At 46.4% G+C, this 20757-nt stretch overlaps 1 protein-coding gene across 1 annotated transcript in view; it reads left to right on the plus strand.

The window, feature by feature from the left end:
* The window catches only part of LIN52 (lin-52 DREAM MuvB core complex component), a 349735-nt gene extending 339320 nt beyond the window's left edge, over window positions 1–10415 (plus strand). Inside the window, exon 6 of the mRNA XM_078659874.1 lies at window positions 9091–10415. Within this exon, the coding sequence (XP_078516000.1) occupies window positions 9091–9155 (65 nt within the window). The 3' untranslated portion in view covers window positions 9156–10415. The remainder of the gene's footprint in view (window positions 1–9090) is intronic.
* Window positions 10416–20757: the final 10342 nt, after the last annotated feature.

Raw genomic sequence — 20757 nt, forward strand, 5'->3', positions numbered from 1 at the left:
TCACCGGAGCATTTGGGCAGGAGCTTCTTCCTCCCTGCAGCCACTAACACAACGTTGCGAAAGAGTACACACAATCTGCAACCTCCTGATATCACAGAGGATGTAGGCAGGAGTTTTTATCACTGCAGCTAACACTGTAAAAATGGAAAGGACAGCCTTGTTGGGGAGAAATGGACAGGAGCGGACATATCACTGCCCTACCTTGCTGCCCTAGTATCAGAGGGCCTGGGGCAGGAGGTTCTCTCCCACTGTAACTAGAATCATGAAGTGTGGGAGCCGAGAAACGTGTCCCCCAATGTGATTTACCATGCTATGAGGTTTTATTTCCAGACCTTGAGTGGCGCCGCCATGCTGGTGACGGAACCACTCCATCACCAGCCACGGGTGGGCTGTGCTAATGACGGAGTGGTTCCGTCACGGCCCCGCCCGCTCAATAGAATGCAAAACACAGATGCGAAATTAGTGCCACGCAGGCACGGCGCCCGGGCCGTGACGGAACCACTCCCTCATTAGCACAGCCCACCCGGGGCTGGTGACGGAGTGGTTCCGTCACCAGCATGGAAGGGGTTAACCAATGGATAAAACTATTACCTTAACTGCAGACAGTGCCCTTCCTTCATCCATAATGCGGTACTGCATACTGGCAGCCAAAGGGTTTGTGCTGCAGGGGTTAGGCCTACTTGTTCCAAGGACGAAATACACATGAAAACGCATTGCCCTTGGCTCCAAACAATATCTCCTGTGTGTCAGGCTATAGGAATTCCACATCCCTGATACAGGGAGAAAAATCTGGACAAATCGTGGGGAGCCAGGAAGTATTTTGTTAAGTGCATGATGTTGAAACTTTATATGTACACCAGCTAGAGGTGGTCTTAGAGAACGTTGTAGTGCTTCCAGACACACTCACAGCCCACTAGAGCGAGTCTGGTCTCAAACTCCGTGTACAGCCAGCTCAAAAACAGCTAATGGACTGTGTTGCTGTGTTCGGCTCATGAGGCAACAAAGTTCTCTTGTATGCGTGGCAAAGTGTACATGGAAAGCTTTAGCATGTACATTCTTAATTTGGTTGATTTAATAAAAATTATTACACTGTTCCTGGAATTATGATCAGCTTATAGCTCCAAAAATGTCCCAGAAGCAACATGTCAAAGTGTAGTAGGTCTAAGTTTGGTGCATCTCTTAAAACTATTGGACCAAATGGTCCAGTATTTAGCATGATCCAGCTCGGTGTGGGGCCTAATAGAGACCTTATGAATAATTGACAGCTTTTACCTATTGGAATCAAGAGCTGTTTTCCCTGGTTTCTCTTGAGGTGGATTTAGGGGGAACTGGTGTGAGCTTGGAGCTTGATGTGTATTCCAGCTCTACGTCAGATTTATCAAACATCTCCACATGAGTACTGCCAGAAGGGTACAAACAGCAGGCAGCCTGAGAGGGTACTGAGTGGAAGGTCCATTATAGACCCTTCAGTGGGAAGATGGTAACGGGCACAAATTGGGTTGTGACTATCATCGAGAAACATGGCTGCAAGGATTAAGAATGGGACATTCCAATCTTGCCACACAATCCCAATGTAAAGATTAAAACCTACTACGAGCGACCACACAGATTTTTATATGAGGGCACACAAGGAGAGTGCTTTTTCGATCCCACCCTCAGGTTGGGGGGGGAGGGGAATTTCTACCCTACCTCGAGCACGTAGTCACAAAATCTACCACTAAATAGGCAGTCGTCTCATTGTACATCTGGATGTTTGCTTCCTGTGGGTGAAAGGAGGAGCGCAGGATAAATGCTTCTCCACAACGGTGCTTCAGACTTTCCTTCTCATAGGGTATATGGGTGGTGGCAACAATAACTCCCTTTAAGCAAGTGGGCACTTTATCACTGCCAGTACCACAACCGAATTAGGGAGAGAGGTAAAGGCTCCCCGCTCATTGCCAAGCTCCGACTTCTGTTGTTACAGAGCGGCTGCAAGAAACATCAGGGCATCAATCCATTTTAGACTGAAGGCTTGACATTATGAGATTCTACCAGTTGATTGAAAACTTACTTAACCTTTAAACTGCTGTGGATGTAAATAGAGGTCAGAACATCAGAATGTAATCACCAACTACTTATCTTGTGGCGCCCATATGGCCCAGGGAGAAGGATGCAAACTATTGGCATTCTGTCCTGGCGGAATATTCTGCACCCAATCCTGTTAACCTCAGGCTTGCGACGCTAATCCCTCATCTGTGAACATGTAACAAATCTCTCTGACCATAGGCACCAGCACCTCTCGATGCAGAGTGCAGCTGCAGATGCAGTGCTCAGCCCACATGCCTCCAGAGACAGACAGTACTGCAATACTAGCAGGTTCCAGGCACAAGCCACCCTGTGGATAGCTCCCACACCAAGCACCTCCATTGCCAGCCCTTAGATATAGGCAGATCCAGTCACATACACCTTCAGAGACAGCCTCAGACTTAAGCACCCTCATAAAGAACCCTCTGACATAGGCAACTTCAGACCACAAGCGACCCCAGAGATGGCTCCCAAGCGATTCTAGTGGCAACCAACAGACACAGGCAGCTCCCAACCACAAGAAATAGTCCCAAGCACTTCCAGAAGCAGCTCCCAGTCACAAGAACATTCAGAGATGGCCTCAGACAAAGGCCAGCCACAAGCGACTCCTGAAATAGAACCCAAGCACTTCCAGTGACAGCGCTCAGGCTGCTCCCAACCACAAGCAGCTCCCAGCCACAAGGGCCTCCAGAGGCAGCTTCTCGCCACAAGAGCCGAGTTGCAAGCACCTTCAGAAGCAGCTCCAAGCCTCAAGCACCCCCAGAGGTAACCTTCTTCGTTGCGACTGGCTTACCACCTACTTGAAGTAGGTGGTAGACTACGAATGTTTTGCGACTGCATTCCAGCCGCAAAACATTCATAGATCCCCAGTGACTCTCTATTAGGAAGGGACGCCCTTGGCATGCCTCTTCCTAATACCAACTCACAAACCCTATTTCGCAAGTCAGTAATAGACTGCTAAAACCTTTGTACATGTGGCCCTATATCTTCTTGCAGATTCGTAGCTGCCCACTCCCTTCCCTGATACATTAGTGCTGCTTATAATAAGATCTCAAGGTATGCTAACATGTGGCCTCTCGGTTCCTCTTTACTTACCTAGAATGACTGTGGAAAAAGTACAAGGAACTGACGCCAGTGTCCCTGTAGTCACATCTGGGACAGATGAAGATGCAACTGGAGTCACATGGTACCTCCTCGCGGTGCGGGAGAGCCATTGCTTGGGGGCGAAGGAGGTGAGGGTGGGTTCCATATCCAGTCAGGTGCCTGGAGTATACTCAAACAGTGAGGAATATACTGAAAGATATAGTACCCATCAGAAATATTGTTGTAGAGTTTTACATTCCTGGGATTTCATGTTTTGTTTCACTGGGGTTTTGGTCCCCTGCTATGAAGTTTTTGTGTATTTGTGATTTGTGGTTTTGTGATCTGGTAATTTGGCGTTTGCCTTTGTTTGATACGGACTGTGGTGTCTCTTGTTTGAATGGGTGAGATAGAAGGATGCTCTCCTCTGAGCCATAGTTTGTGCCTCCCAGTGTTTTAAGATTGTTGCCATCCAGAGCTTAGAGCTGCTGCTTGCGGATTTCAGTTTTGTGTCCTTGTATTGTATTATATTGTAAAATGTATTTAGTGCTTACTATCTCTGTGTGGGGTGCTGAAGCACTTGCCTGTATGGGTAGTATGCTGCACCATGTATGGTGTGTGGTTGAAAGGATGCTGTCTTGGTTTGATCCTATGATGGAAGGTTTCCCATGTTGTGTATGAGGACCCCCGAAGTGCAGTCATAGGACGCAGCGCTTAGCATGATGGTTGAAGAGATGTGAGAGATAGGAACCCAGTTTATGGTTTTTGGGTAAGCTGGCAGCTTTGATAAGCACTTCAGGTCCCTTTATGGTATTTCTTAAGTTCACTAAGTCATGGTTATCCATTCTGAGATGTTTGTTGATGTTGTTGAACAGGGATATGTTGGAGGATGCGCTGGTCAAGGGGGTCTGCTGAGGTGAACTTAATTACAATCATCACTTACATGAATATTATTGTAAGCAATCAAGCGGTCACTGTGGCTAATTAGTTGGGACCTGCAGGAATGGATTACATTGGAGCTCTCCAGTGGCTAGCAGTATGTTGCAGATATCCTCAGTTCCGCCCAGCTTGTTCTAATGATGAAGTGTTGTTTGTTGCTATGGACTGGTACAGTACTGAGCGATCGTTACCAGTTCTAATGTATTCCTTTGTAAACGGGGCCAAGCATTTTAAGGTAATTACTATGCAATATGTTGGTATTACAATCTGCTATGCAGTTGCTCAGAGTTACAGCATTAGATTGACTTACCTTGCCATATAAAGCACAGTATCGGGCTGTTGCTGATCTGGGACTGTAAATTGTCCCTGACTGAGTACTTATTGTTCTGGATTCTATCTCAAGGTTTTCATGGGATGGTGTAATTATCTTGAAACAGCTATGTTTGTTTCACTTTTCTTCTGAAGTGTTAGTGGTCTTTAATGCTTCGAATTTTGGCTGGTAGTGAGTTGCAGAACTTGGCGTCTTGTCATGAGAAAGCAGTGCGCACTTTGGATTTCTTGTACTAAGACAGAAGAATTTCAGTGGTCCAAGCCCGCAGTGCAGTGCCCGATTTATATTAGTTTTGCTTGAACTTAAGTAGTAGTTATTGTGGTCCTTTTCCTTGTGAGGCAGAGGGAAGCAGAGCGCCTTGAAGATTGCGCATCTGGCTACAGGGAGCCAGAGAAGTGTTTGCAGGGTTGGGGTGAAGACAGCATCATCCAGCAGCATTTTGAATTAGTTGTATTGAGCATATGATGAAACTGGGGACTATTTACATAGTTGATCTTGGAGATTACGAGCGAGCTATTGGTGGTGTCCAAGTGGTGGGGAGATGCATTGCAGTGTTTTCATTGTGGAAACCATGTCCCACCAAGGTTTCGCGCCCTCTGTGCTTCCGGTGTTCTGTAGTTGTACTTTTCTTCTGGTCCTTAGGGCCGTTGGCACCCCTGTGATTTGTGGGTACGCGCCATTTTGATTTAGGAGATTGACTTCCTCATTATTTACCTTGGGGTTGACCTCATGTATTGGGTGCTTGCTTCCTTGACATCTGGGTTCGCTCTCTGTCCTTTTATGAGTTTGGGGCCTGGGTGACTTTAGGTCTTTGTGTACCTTTGATTTGGGCCTTCGTCTCGCGTGCTAAATGGAAGGAAAGGCCGTGCCTTGACTGAGGAGCGCGAGGCGGAATACAGAGCAGCCGCCGCTGCCCGTAATGGGATTGAGAGCAGCATGTGCGAGTGTTTCGGAGTCAGAAGCGAACAGATGTTGGTATAAATTACCACGGTGTCTGACGTGTTGCAAATTAAAAGCGCGGCTGGCATCGGTAAACTCTGTCCCCAAGTTAGGGGGGACGAGGGCTGTGATTACTGTCCCGCTCCGAGGAATGTTTAAGCTGCAGCGGAACCCGGGTAAGGCAATGAGCAAGAAAATGATTCTTTGAATTAATCAGTGCCTCTGACATGTCCAATGACGGGTGAAGGAGAAATGCGCACCCTGTGGGCGTCTGATGTGGCAGGGACAAGTACAGTGATCCTACCTCCCTTGGCTTTCGGCCCCTGAATATACACTGACCTCTGGGACCCACCTTGACTACAGGGTGCAAGCCGTACCGCACTGTAAGGTGCGCTGGCCTGCGAATCACACCCTTTGTTTACAGGCTGCACCGTAACCTCAGAGCAACCGCACTGTCCTATCATGACCATGACCGAGGCTTTCATCAGACAAGAGAAGGCCGCAGCTGTTCACCACACAGACAGAGGCCCGAAACATTCCCCTTTTGTTAGTTGATGTGAAGTGCTGCAGAGGTGAAACGTTGTACTGCCTGAAGCTGCAAACATCCACGCACTGCTCCTGCCTCTGATGAGCATGCCTTGCTTATAGAAAAGGCTCTAAACTCTGGGTCGGACTCAAGGGGCTACCTTACCCGTAAAGAGCGCAGCATAACACATCCTTATCCGGTGCACTATTTCGGACTTTTGCAGAATTCACCCTATTTGGTGATTAATTTGAGCCGGTGGTGTCTACCAACACTCATTTTTGGGGACCCGCACATACTTTTACTTACCAGACATTGACCGAGAGCAAAAGCAAGAGAGGGAAAACAAACTCGGAGAAAAGAAGAAGGAAGAGAAAGATGGGAAAAACCTTCACAGAAGGAGAAAGCAGGGGTGAGATAAAAGGGCATGGAGTGTTTCATAGCAGATTGGACATGAGGTGCATTCAAGACTACACAGCCTCGGTGTTCACTCCCGAACATTTAATAGGACCCGCTTTGGGCTTCTGAGCCGAGCTGTGGGCACCAGCACTCATTCTTTCACAAATGAATCACTGCCCTAACTTATTGGAGTAAACTTCAAGCTTGGCTGATATTCGCCTGAAATGGAGATATTCAGATTCGGCTGCCTAGTTTGCCGAGCCAGTGTCTGCCATGCTTCTACTGTAATGGGCACTATAGAGAGCGAAAAGATAAGGAATCATTGGTAGAGATGAATTTGATCATACTGCGATAAAAAAGAAATGCCCATCTGATTTCCTGGGTGAAACACATAGAACGCAATTGTGAGATATATAGAAGGAAATGAGGAAAAACGTATTAAGTTCTCTAAAAAGACAAGATTTCTAAAAAAAAAAAAAAATAGATGTCTATGCTATTAGGTGTATGTATCATAGTGGTGATATGTCTTTGCTTTCTTAGTGCTCTGAGGCTAACTAATTAGAGCATAATAGGTTTAACACGTTTCATCCTGTCACCAGGTGAGTTACGCAAATAATGTTGTTATGTTATGTGTGTATATATCTCTATAAAGGATGTAAATGTGCTGACACATTTGTGTATGTACCAATACAGAGAATTACATAGAAACTTATGGTCACCTATTTGAATTCCAGTAGGCTGCGGAGGGTTCAACCTTCCTTTTCTCTTCTGTAGATCAAATGAGTACCACACAGCTAGTTGGATAAAAGACACTAGTTTTTAAATGTTAATCTAACAAAATGTAAATTGCAGTTTTTTAGTAAATTGTTCTGACCCTCACATGTCCATGGAAATAAGAAATTAATGAAACATGGAACAGCTCAACAGCTGTTTTCTTTGTGAAAGATGTGTTCTCCTGGTTTTAAATGTTTTTAAATATAAGAAAATAAACAATTCGGCTTTGAACCTAGGGACATGAGCCTGGTCCTTAGGACATGCAATAACGTCCAAGGGAGTAAGCATTGCCAATAGGACTCAGACCCTTTTGCTAGTAGGGCCTGGGCCCCTGGGATGTGCCTTGGGGCACTATATGCATGTATGTCCCCAGACCGTAGGACATTCTCTTGGCCCCCACCCCCTTGGACATGCTCTGGAACCCGGGCCATGTGCAACTGCCCGGTCATCCTTCCTGCTCCCTGAGTCATGCACCTTGAATTCTACCCACTTAGACATGCACCTTAGCTACTTGAGACATGGGGCCTGGTTTCCTACTGGGCTCCTCTTTCATTGGCCGTGAGGCCACTAGGCATGTTTCCTGGCCGCAGCCCAGAGGACATTGACTATGACTCATTGTGACCTGCACCCTTGTGCCCTGCGGAAAGCACTCTGACTCTGAGATACACGATACAGCTCCAGGATCTAGACCCCTTGGGGAAGGCATTCAGAGCCTTTCTACAAGTACTTGGACACCTCAGTCATGCATCTTGCCCTCAGTGAACCCCTTCTTAGCCCCAGGGTATGACCAACGCTGTAAATGTGCTGTCCCCATGAGTCCCGGGTTTAAAATTTTTAAAATATTTGTATGTATAGCGCTTAATACCACAGTCTTGCTATTTCTGCATCTGACCTCAAGATCATGCACAGATATCTGCAAAGAGCTCTTAACTCACTGAGCTACATTTCGTGCGCTGGGCATGCTCAACACTGCTTATAATGTGGCCATTACATCCTGGCCCACAGTGCCTGCATTCTGACCCCACCCCCACAGGACACGGCACCTGACCCCAGGGTCAGCTATATTTTTCTACTAGAGACACACATTGGCCGCTGGACTTGACCATACCTCAGGGATACGCATCTTGATCTCTGGGATGTTCACCCTGAATCCAACTATGTGTTAGTTCCTTGAAAACGTCTGGATAATAACTATAGCAGTAACCTGCTTTTTTTATCTAGCGTTTAACACCGCAGTTCTCTTGTTTGTAAGAACTGGAAATAACAAGTGCTACTATTTTTCAGTGCTTCTGGAACATAGCTTATCAACCTTCAGAAGATCAAAGGCTGAGTTGACCTGATTCAAACTTGTGACCTCAGAATCAGGAGTGCAAAATTCACGTAATTTGCTTTTCCATATTTACGTGAAAATTCAGAAAACATATGCAAAATTACACATGATTATGCCAAAAGCAAAACTGGCATTTGATGCTGTATTTTAGTGCGAAATGTGACCACATGCCCACTTTGGACACAGTGATGCATTTTGCACTAAAAAATAGTTCAAAACAAAACCACAACGAATAGCTGTTTCCATTTGTTCGCTGTAAATTTTTACTGTGAATGGCAGGTAATTACTCGAAGTGGTGTGATTTTGGGAATTTTGTGTTTTAAGAGTATCTAAAAATTACTGAAATTATGCCGTCAACACCCAAATTTCGTTTCAGCCTACTCAAAATTGCACATTCATGTACGCACAGAGAGCATACTGTCCTAAATCTGCACTGTGGACACTTAAAAAATGACGGCATACATGATCGGTGGCATATAGTGATACCATTCTAATTGGGTAAAGGGATGAAATTAATAGACCGTGGGTAAATTGGAAAAGTAACATCGAGGCATTGTAGCACAGGACCGAAGGATACACTTTAGATACTATATTAAGCAGAGATTAATGATAAGACCAGTATCTTAACTTGTAGCTCTTTTATGTCTGGTATGCAATGATGACTTCATTGAAATGTGCATTTCTAATGATTTGTATTGTTTGTAATTTCAGCAAGAGAAATGACGCGAGGAAAATTTCTGAACATCCTGGAGAAACCCAAAAAAATAGGCCTTTAGAGGAAGACATGTATCTGGGAGTATGCAAACACACTGTTCAAATTACCTTCTCTAATAAACTGCAGAAATGTTTTCAAGTCAAGTTGTCTCCGGTTCTAACATCATATTTGTTAAGATTCTCCAAGTACTTTGATTCACAGAGTAATTGCTTCCTGGTCCAAGAAGTGACTGAACAAACACCATCAGGCCTTTGGAAACAGGGTAAACCGTTTGATTGTCCATGAAGTAAGCAAGCAAATATGGTTCTGGAAGTTTCATTCAATGAGCGAATATCTGCCAGTTTATCAAGTCACTAAGGCAAAATCATCAAGATCATTAATGCACAGCAACCCTCTCAAAGTCTATCAGGTGACTTAACAAACATCTACATTTTCATGAAGTAATTGTTCACATTTTCACGTACATCAAGTGACTGAGTAAGCATCTTTGGCTGAATCCTGAGCAAACATTTGCTAACGCCTCAAGTCAATGGGCAACCACAGATTGACAAGGAACACACATCTGGAAGTCAATCAACTTAATGGGAAAACACTTGCTGGTCTTTTAAGTCACTTTTGTCATATACAAATCCACTAAGTGTTTGAGCAAACAACTTGACATATCTCAAATCACCGCACAAATGCTTACCTTCCCACCAAGTCACTGAACAAGTGTCAATTTTTCCATCGGGTCAATGAGAACATTTTCACTTACATCGAGTGACTGAACAGACACTTTTGTTCCCATCAAATCTCTTAGCAAACATCTGCAATTTATACAAGTGTTTGAGTAAACGTCTGCAAGTTCATCAAGTTACCGAGCAAATACCTACATTCCGATCAATTCACTGAGAAAGCATCTTTTTTTTCTTTGAGTCTTCTAAAAATAAATATGAGCATACAGCTACGTTTCCTGTGAAGTTACTGAGAAAACATCTGCAAATCCATCAAGCTAAAGAGCTAAAAATCTGCAGGTTCTTTGTGTTACTGAGCATATATCGGCAATAAGCTACTGATGGAAACACCTGCAAGTTCAGCAAATCAGTTACCAAAATCTTTAGGTTCATTGTGTTAAGGAGCTAACCTTTTCAGGTCCAGCAATAGAAGACTGCTGGAAGAACCCGTTTTCTGAGCATGGCTTTTAGACAAGCTCGTACCAACCCACCTCACAAACATTTCTGCAGTGCTCTGCAGAAGAGTGTTATGACATTTTGATGGTTTTCTAAAAAAAATCTACCTGTCAGTTAGCTTTGAATAAAATGAACCCTTACATTGATCACAATCGGAAAAGCGAATAGTCTATTGTCTTCCTAGACAACTGTGGGTAAACAAAACCGCGTTTGTTACAGTTTGTGAAAGTTTGTGCATGCATTGCTAAACCCAGCGCATTGTGCCACTGCTGATCTACTAATTTATGCATAACCATCCTTAAGTCTGCAGGTAAGCACCCTTCGAGATACCACATTCAAAGAGCCACATTGAAAAAGGCAACATTCACTGCAGTCAACAGTGAATCGTTCCTGAATGAACTTGAGATACATCTAAATAACAAAAAGAAAATTACATTTGCCATATGTGGAGAACTATTGTGTTTATACTATATTTGTTTAGCAACCCTGTATTTAGTAAATATATTTGCCACAGCAAGGACAGAAGTAGCAGTGAACAGGAACTGTCTGAATTGATGAAGGACATTAAAGAAAAATACATATAGTGGTGCACCAACAGTAAATAATAATGTGAAAGTCCAAATCAAAATGTAGAATGTTACTATCTTTATTGTGCTTACAGTAGGGATATAGATCCAAGTGGGGGGAACACCAAGCACTTACCTGTGTCACGCCATCGGGCCAGAGCCGTGAGGGAAACGGCAGTATCAGCAGAACGCCGGCAGGCAGCCCGGCCCATCGGTCTACAGCGGACTACACTCCCCAGCAGCCCCTGGGGCGGAAGCGCGCCCGTGACGTGCAAAGAGCGCCCGGAGGCGCCTGTAAAAGGCTGACCCCCCGGGAGCCCAGTGGGGGAACACCAAGCACTTACCTGTGTCACGCCATCGGGCCAGAGCCGTGAGGGAAACGGCAGTATCAGCAGAACGCCGGCAGGCAGCCCGGCCCATCGGTCTACAGCGGACTACACTCCCCAGCAGCCCCTGGGGCGGAAGCGCGCCCGTGACGTGCAAAGAGCGCCCGGAGGCGCCTGTAAAAGGCTGACCCCCCGGGAGCCCAGTGGGGGAACACCAAGCACTTACCTGTGTCACGCCATCGGGCCAGAGCCGTGAGGGAAACGGCAGTATCAGCAGAACGCCGGCAGGCAGCCCGGCCCATCGGTCTACAGCGGACTACACTCCCCAGCAGCCCCTGGGGCGGAAGCGCGCCCGTGACGTGCAAAGAGCGCCCGGAGGCGCCTGTAAAAGGCTGACCCCCCGGGAGCCCAGTGGGGGAACACCAAGCACTTACCTGTGTCACGCCATCGGGCCAGAGCCGTGAGGGAAACGGCAGTATCAGCAGAACGCCGGCAGGCAGCCCGGCCCATCGGTCTACAGCGGACTACACTCACCAGCAGCCCCTGGGGCGGAAGCGCGCCCGTGACGTGCAAAGAGCGCCCGGAGGCGCCTGTAAAAGGCTGACCCCCCGGGAGCCCAGTGGGGGAACACCAAGCACTTACCTGTGTCACGCCATCGGGCCAGAGCCATGAGGGAAACGGCAGTATCAGCAGAACGCCGGCAGGCAGCCCGGCCCATCGGTCTACAGCGGACTACACTCCCCAGCAGCCCCTGGGGCGGAAGCGCGCCCGTGACGTGCAAAGAGCGCCCGGAGGCGCCTGTAAAAGGCTGACACCCCCTCTCGCCTAGCGAGTCGCGCGCGGGAGAAGCCCGGGCAAAGGGCGGGCCCTCTGTGGCCCTCAGAGGCCTGAGGAGGCCGGGACGGGCCATCCCACTTGGTTCCATCACAGAGGGAGGTATCGTGCTTTAATACTATTTGTCATTTTGTTACTATTACATTCACGATGTCCATATGGGAGGAACTCAACGCCCTGTGTGGTACTAAGTACGCCCCTGATCTTATAACCTCCCCGGCTGTGGATTCTTTTTGTCTTAAAGCAAATGGCCCCGCTGATAAAGCTCATAATCAAGAAAATGCCGCGCCCCTGGGTTCTTACAATAGATGGAAGCATGACATTGAAACTAACTTTGGGAACAATACCAGCATACCATCTCTCGCTAATCCAATAGCATTTATCGAGGACCCGGCTGCGGACAAACTAGAGGACCCTCTTTTGTCTCTCAACATGACTTTATTGGCCAGAATTGAGCAACTGCTGGTTGCTACCATCTCTCCCTTGGTCACAAAAATGAATGACTTAGGGGAAAGGCTGACCAATATTGAGTCAGTAATAAGAAAGCTCCCGCTTCCAGCTACTACTTTGGCCACATGCGTCTGTCCTAACCCTACAACCGTCCCCGAAACGCATAAATCTGGCAATGGGGCTACCCAAATACAACCATTATGCATATCTACTCAAATAGGCCCCAAAGTATTTGCCAAACCTGCACCAAAAACCCATACAGTGGCTAGATCCGCCTTGGCAAGAATGCCACATATCAACCTGCCCCCTGAGGCCGCCCCGTATGTGTCTGTCCTCTCTGGGGTCCCTGCCCTCACCCAGGGAACACGCGAATCTCAGCAGGATTTGCTAAATAAGGCCACCTATTGGCTAAATAAGAATAGACCGTTGCCGCCGGGCCTAGACGGGGGTATCTTGAGTGTCAGAAGGGTGGGATGGTTAGGGACGCTGCCCAAATGCATTGCTGGGGATCTGGTACTAATTAAATTTAAAAACACCAATGTTGCCCCCTTTTTACGAGTTTGTACCCCCAATGAAAGACAAGGCACAATTCGCATTTGGGATCTATATGATTTTTACCCGTGCTCCCCTCACATTACATAGGTTAAACTCTTAAGTTTTTTAATGGTAATTGAATTTTGTACAATAATTGTTGAATGATGGTTTTTTACTGTGTCTATGAAATGAAATGTCTATGGGTTTTTTTTGTTAGTATTTCTGTATTGTTGATGCTTTCATGATTTTTATTTAAAAATCGAATAAAGCTTATTATTATTATTATTATTATTATTAGATCCAAGTGTTATCCAGTATTATGGGTGTCTTTCATAGATTCACATGCCTGAATCATTCCCCGTCGTCGAGACGGTAGTCTCTGGTACATAGAAAATTAATGTCTTATAGACATACATAGAGAATAGTAGGCCTAAAGGCCTCACCTTAGTAACATATCCATGTCCTTTTGTAAAAAGGTCAAACTCTTAGAGAAGAGCCAATCAGTTTTCACCTCCCTCTAGAACCTTCCTGGCAGGAGCCTCAGTTCCTCAGATATCTACCGCACGTTGTGCTAAGGGAGTCTCCTCTGAGCTCTGCTCAGATTCTGTGTTTCTTCACTTCATTGAATGACTTTGTTGTCAAGGATTCTTTTCTACTATGGATTATCTTCAAATACATTCTTTAAAGAAGGTCTGGTACAGGCCAAAGACTACAAGGTATGTTGCACTTTCTCAAGTAAGTTTTTGAGAGGTTGTGAAGGGTGATTTTCAATATGGTGTCAAACACTAAGACCAGAAAGGAGGTTTTTTATTTTCTCCAGTGACCGTGATGAGGCGTTATCCTCAACGTCTGGGAGACCTCAAAAGAGAAGAGAATCTCCTCAGACTCATTCCTCAGGGGAACATCCTGAGAAGGCCCTCAAAAAGACCACTCATGGATCTTCTGGGCGCAGTTCTTAAAAATCTCCTCACTCTGTGGATAAGGAGAGTAAAGGACTTGCTTTTGGAGAAAAATCATGTAAAAAAGACGACTTCTGAGCCGTCAAAATCACCTCCTCTGGTCATAGGACCCTTCAGGAAGGCGTCTTCTATTCCTCATGAGGTAAAGACTAAGAAGCCAACATCGTCAACAGGATCGTCGACAAAGAAACCATCATCATTGCCTATTACAGCCTCTTCGTCTACGATGGCCTCGTCTACGATGGCCTAATCTACGATGGCCTCGTCTACGATGGCCTCGTCTACGATGGCTCATCTACAATGGCTCGTCTACGACGGCTCGTCTACGACGGCTCATCAACGACGGCTCGTCTACGATGGCTCGTCTACGACGGCTCGTCTACGATGGCTAGTCTACAATGGCTCGTCTACGACGGCTCGTCTACGACGGCTCGTCGACGATGGCTGCCTCGTCTGACTGCTCGTCTACAATGACCTGTTTACAGCGTCGACGACGGCCTCATCTACGAGGGCCTCGTCTACGATGGACTCGTCTACGATGGACTCGTCTACGATGGCTCATCTACAACGGCTCGTCTATGACGGCTCGTCTACGACTGCTCGTCGACGACGACGGTCTCGTCTATGACTGCTCGTCTATGACGGCCTGTTTACGGCGTCGACGATGGCCTCGTCTACGATGGCCTCGTCTACGATGGCCTTGTCTACGATGGCCTCGTCTACGATGGCCTGTCTACGATGGCTCGTCGACGACGGCCTCATCTATGACTGCTCGTCTACGGCGGCCTGTCTATGGCGTCGACGATGGCCTCGTCTACGATGGCCTCATCTACGAGGGCTCGTCTTCGATGGCTCATCTACGACGGCATCGTCATCGACGGCCTCGTCTACGACGGCCTGTCTACGGCATCGATGATGGCCTAGTCTACAATGGCCTCGTCTACCATGGCCTCGTCTACCATGGCCTTATCTACGATTGCTCCTCTACGATGGCTCGTCATCGACGGCCTTGTCTACGACGGATTGTCTATCATGTCGCCTACGACGGCCTCGTCTATGACTGCTCGTCTACGACGGCATAGTCTATGACGCCGATCTCGTCGACGGACCCGTCGACGAGGGAAATTCCGACAATTTTGGAATCTCTTATAATGTGATAGAGAGGGTTGCTCAACGTTTTAAGATCTCAATGGTCTCTCAAGAACAGGTCTGCTTCTTGTATGACTTCACAGAACCTCTCAAGAGGCAGTAAGGTCAATACCGATTATTGATTACCTATAGTCAGAAGGGGTAAAGGTCATTCAGAACCCCTCCTCTGTATCACCAGTGATCCCTCAGTTGGATAAGAAGTATAGGGCGCCAGATACAGCACCCGCGTGTTTAACAGGGCATCCTAAGCCGGACTCCGTGGTGACACAGGCGGCCCAGAAGACCTCCAGGAATCCTTCGGCCCCTTTGTCGCTTCCTCCTGGTAAGGAGGTAAGAAGAGTGGACAACATTGGGAACAGGTTTTCCTCAATATCGGCAATGACGGTAAAGGCCGCGAACGCCCTAGCGCTCTTGGGACGCTATAATAGGCAATTGTGGGCACACATAGCCCCATAGCTGTCGGAATTGCCAGATTCATCCAAAGAGGAAGTAAAGAGGATTCTGCTAGATGATGAAGCATCAACGTCAGAAACTATAGACTGCGCAATGGATATCGCTATGACAGGGTTCCGCCAGTTGGCTGGAGCAGCAGTCTTGCGGCTCCAAGGATGGCTAAAGGCAACCTCTTTCCATCCTGAGGTGCAAACAAAGATTTTGGACATGCCATATGTTAGCCAGTTACTATTTGGCACGAAAAATTGATGAAGCAGACACTGCAAGACCTTTGGGCACTCTTCAGTATAAGAACCAGTCCTGTAGTAGAAATAGAGGAAGAGGACAGTCTTCCTACAGAGGAAATTATTAATACAGGTCTCCCTGCCCTTCTGGCCAGAGTACACCGCAATACCAACAGCGCCAACAACAGCAAAACAAGCAATCCTCTTTTGGGAGGTCGTCCTTTCAAGGTACAGGACAGCGGAAATAACAAAAATCTATGGCTGCTTCTATGAGAGATCTCGATTATGCTGCAGAAAGGAGCAATAGAGAGAGTACCTCCATCTCAGAAGGGAAAAGGGTTTTATTCTTGCTTCTTTTGATCCAGAAAAAAGACAAGAAGTTGAGACCAATCTTGGACCTTAGGGCCCTCAACAAATTCCTAAGAAGTAGTCGTTTAGCATGGTAACGATCCAGGAGGTCTTGCAACTACTGTAACAGCAGGATTTTAGGGCATACCTAGACATACAGGACGCTTACTTCCATATCCCAATTCACAGGAATCACAAAAAGGTACTTGCCATTTGCAATAGCGGGCAGACACTTGCAGTTTCACGTTCTGCCCTTCGGGCTCAAGTCTGCACCGCGCATATTCACGAAATGTCGTACCCCGGTGGCGGCATATCTCAGACAGTGCCATCACCAAGTCTTTCCGTATCTGAAGACTGGCTGGTCAGGACTCCATTCTTAGAAGACGCGTCCAGGTCTTCCAACACCTGTTTAAAGCTTTTCGATTGCTAGGGTCTCACCCTCAATCAGGAAAAATCGGTCCTACAACCTTCTCAGTGCATCAGTTTCCTAGGTGCAACCCTGGACACATGGTCAGCAAAAGCTTTCCCATCCAGAGAGAGGATGTACAAGCACCTTGCACTAGCTGCTATAGCAGGCTCGAAGAAAGTCTTGACAGTCCGTCTCTTCAAATCCCTCATGGGGATGATGTCAGCGTGTATCCTCCTGATTCCTCACTGTCGACTACGAATGAGGAATCTACAGGAGGCGCTCTTGAAGCAGTGGGTCCAATGCACAGGGTCAATCGACGACCACATAAAAGTGAATCCTCAGATGGTCGGAGCCCTGCAATGGTGGATGTCATCTCAAAACCTCTCTCAAGGCATGTCATTCCTGCTTCCGGCTGCTCCTCATGTTGTCACAACAGGCGCCTCCTTGGAAGGCTGGGGAGCTTTTCTGCAAGAGCTACAGATAAGCGGGTAGTGGTCTCCTATGGAGAAGAAACTACATATCAATCTGCTCGAACTGCGGGCAGTCTTCCTGGCCCTTCAAGCTTTCCTGTCAAGAATAAAACATTCCCTGGTGCTCATCCGGACAGACAACACCACGACTAAGCACTACCTCAACAAAGAGGGAGGGACACGCTCGCTGGCACACTATCGCGAGTTGCAAAAAAGAATCTGGAATTGGCTCATACTCCACAATATAACCCTAAGAGCGGAATATGTCCCAGGCACGGACAATGTGCTCTCCGACGTGTTGAGCAGGCAGAAAACATCGTCACACGTGTGGGAGCTAGATCAACAAATTATCGACCAGATCTTCTCCAGATGGGGCACGCCGCAAATCGATCTATTTGCGACGACAATGAACGCCAAATGCCCACACTTCGCAAGTTGGCATCCCCAGTCAGGGTCTCTAGGGAATGCATCTTCCATCGCATGGCGCAACGTCGTTGCGTACGCCTTTCCGCTATTCCCGATGCTTCCCACAGTCCTCAGGAAAATTTAGGTGGAGCCTTGTACTCTAATTTTAATAGCCCCAACTTGGCCGAGGCAACATTGGTTCACAGAGCTCCACCGTCTATCCCTGGAGCCGCCGGTCCACCTGCGGCAGTATCTATCTCTGCTTACAATGAACAACAATAAAGTTCAACATCCGGATCTGAAGTCTCTCAGGATAGTCGCCTGGCTCCTGAGTTCAGAGAGTTCCACAATCTGAATATTCCACAAGACTGTAGACATTCTTGCCAGAGCAAGGGCGGATAGCACGACCAAAACGTATTCCCCGAAATGGAAGCGCTTTTGTGTTTGGTGTGCAGATCATGGGATTCGGCCTTTCTCCACATCACCGGAGCAAATATTACCTTATCTATTACATCTGGCACAGTCGGGCCTAGCCCACTCCTCCATTAAAGTACACTTAGCAGCAATATCACGTTATAAAGAACTTCAACGAGTCCATCGCTCTGGTCAAGCGGGTTGATTAAGCAATTTCTAAAACGATTATACAGATCTTTCCCGCCAGTAAGGATGTTGCCACCTGCCTGGCATCTCGATGTGGTTCTTAACCAGCTCATGAAACATCCGTTCAAACCAGTACACAGAGCGGACCTAAAGTATGCTTCGTGGAAATCAGCACTCCTCCTGACGCTCACATCTGCAAGGGGGGTCAGTGAGCTACAGGCGTTTTCAATCCAGAATCTTTTTCTACAGTTTAATAACGACAGAGTAATCCTGAGAACCAATCCTAGGTTTATCTCAAAAGTCCCGTCGGACTTCCACATAAATGAACCTGTGGTTCTGCGTTCCTTCTTTCCGAACTGAGAGATCGCTGCTTTCTTTGGATCTCAAGCGATGCTTGAAGTTTACACGGACAAAATGAAAACATTCAGGAAATCTACCCAGCTATTCATAGCTTACAGCAGACCTAGGAAAGGTCTACCGCTTGCCAAGCAGAGCATCTCCAGATGGATTTCTGCAGCCATTGCTTTCTGTCATGACCAAGCTGGACAGCCATTGCATTCCAAAGTGAGAGCGCACTCCAAGAGAGCCATGTCCACTTCTTTAGCTCTCTTTGCAGGGGTGCCAGTCATTGACATTTGCAGGGCGGCAACATGGAAGTCGCCGCATACCTTCACCAGGCACTACTGCCTGGATACGGAGCTGATGAATGATGCAGCAGTGAGACAATCAGTGTTACGCCATCTTTTCAGTAAGGTGAGCCTTCCTCCGTCCCTCCATCCTACTCTGGTGTGCACATTTCTTTAGTAATACTTATTGTGGAGGTCTAATGATGGTTCATGCTCGCATGATGTGTCTTATCTAAGGACTTGTATATGCTGTTCCATCAGAAATGTGCACTCTGCATTGCTTGCTACTCTGATTCAGGCATGTGAATCTATGAAAGACACCCATAATACTGGATAAGAAATGCGTTACTTACCTGTAACTGCAGTTATCCAGTATTGGTGTCTTTCATAGATTCACATGCAACCCTCCCGCCTCCCCTGGAAGGACTCACCTAACTCTCTGTGTCACGCCTACTTAGCTTAGTGCGTACGAAAATCTGAGGAACTGAGGCTCCTGCCAGGAAGGTTCTAGAGGGAGGTGATAGCTGATTGGCTCTTCTCTAAGAGTTTGGTCCTTTTTACAAAAGGACATGGATATGTTACTAAGGTGAGGCCTTTAGGCCTACTATTCTCTATGTATGTCTATAAGACATTACTTTTCTATGTACCAGAGACTCCCGTCTCGACGAGGGGGAATGATTCAGGCATGTGAATCTATGAAAGACACCAATACTGGATAACTGCAGTTACAGGTAAGTAACGCATTTCTTATAGCAAAATAACACAGCCAATGTGTTTCGTACACGTCTGTTAACTTCTTCAGGGCGTCTTATTATGTACAGCCATTATACCTTGATATGCGTCTCATGAAACTGCAGTTCATCATATTTAAATATACCATGTATGCACTGGGTCTCATTAGATTACACACTCTGGATACTTTTAATATCAGGCCAGGCTGCCCCCGTACTTAACACCTTAGTTTGTGTCCAGGATAGTAGACAAACCTCTTGTCTACCATCCACAGACTAAGGTGTCAAGTACGGGTGTGGCCTGGCCTGATTTTAAAAGGAGCCATGGTGTGTAATCTATCGGGACCACCCACATATATGGTATATTTTAAAATGGTGAACTACAGTTTCACGAGACGCATATCATGGTATATTGGTTGTACAAAATAAGAACGCCCTGAAGAAGTTCACAGTGGTGATTAACGTAACATGTTAGCTGTGTTGTTTTGCTGTAACACTTGGATCTATATAATCTACGGTACACGCATAATAAATAAGATCTGTAAAATTCTATATTTTGATTTTGACTCTTTCACAATGTTATTTACTTTTAGTGCACCACTATCAATATTGTATATATTGTGGCCTCAGGTCCCACCCTTAAGCAGTGGGTTTATAGCGAGTGCACAACGTTTCTTTGGAAATCATTTAGTGTGGAACAAAGGGTAGGTGCTGTTCGTTGGGCTCACTTTTCATTTTGTATTTTTGTGATGTGATAAGACATTAACTTGCTGAAAGTTTCTGGGTCTAATCAAAGACTTATGGGGCTTGTGAGCAAACCATCGAATGTGTTTGGGATATTCTTGTAGGATTCCTGACAGTGTCAACTATAGGATTTCAGTTTTTTTTTTTTTTACACATGTGATAGTAACAGCCATTGTAAATACATTCTTATAGAATCTGTCTTTTTCACTCCATATTTAATGCACATTTTCAAATTGTTCTCCCTGTTTGTTTAAAAATTAAAATACATTTAGCCATTCCTTAGAAATACTAGAAAAAACGCATTTGTGGGTGTAGGAAACCAGGTTGCTCGTTGGGGCAAATTCTTCCACCACCGTGCAAAACTAGCAACTACTCAGGCAACCATTATTTCTCTAAATCGGCCTCTTCTACCCCTTTGTAGTGCGCAACTGAGATGGAAGGCTACATCAAAGAATGTGTGTTATGGGTTAGTAATACCAACCCAAAACTTGTATCAAGAAACCACTCAGTAAATATATCAGACCAATTCAGACTGATTCCTGGTCTTGCTGCATGCAGCAGACAGGATACTTGACCATATGAAGTATGCCTGTGCAAAATCCTATGATTTTAATGTGAAACACCATCAGCTGTAGCACCCAGCAGAGGTCTGATCCTCCACCCCCA

The sequence above is a fragment of the Lissotriton helveticus genome, chromosome 9, assembly GCF_964261635.1.
Source record: "Lissotriton helveticus chromosome 9, aLisHel1.1, whole genome shotgun sequence".
NCBI classification, from domain to species: domain Eukaryota; kingdom Metazoa; phylum Chordata; class Amphibia; order Caudata; family Salamandridae; genus Lissotriton; species Lissotriton helveticus.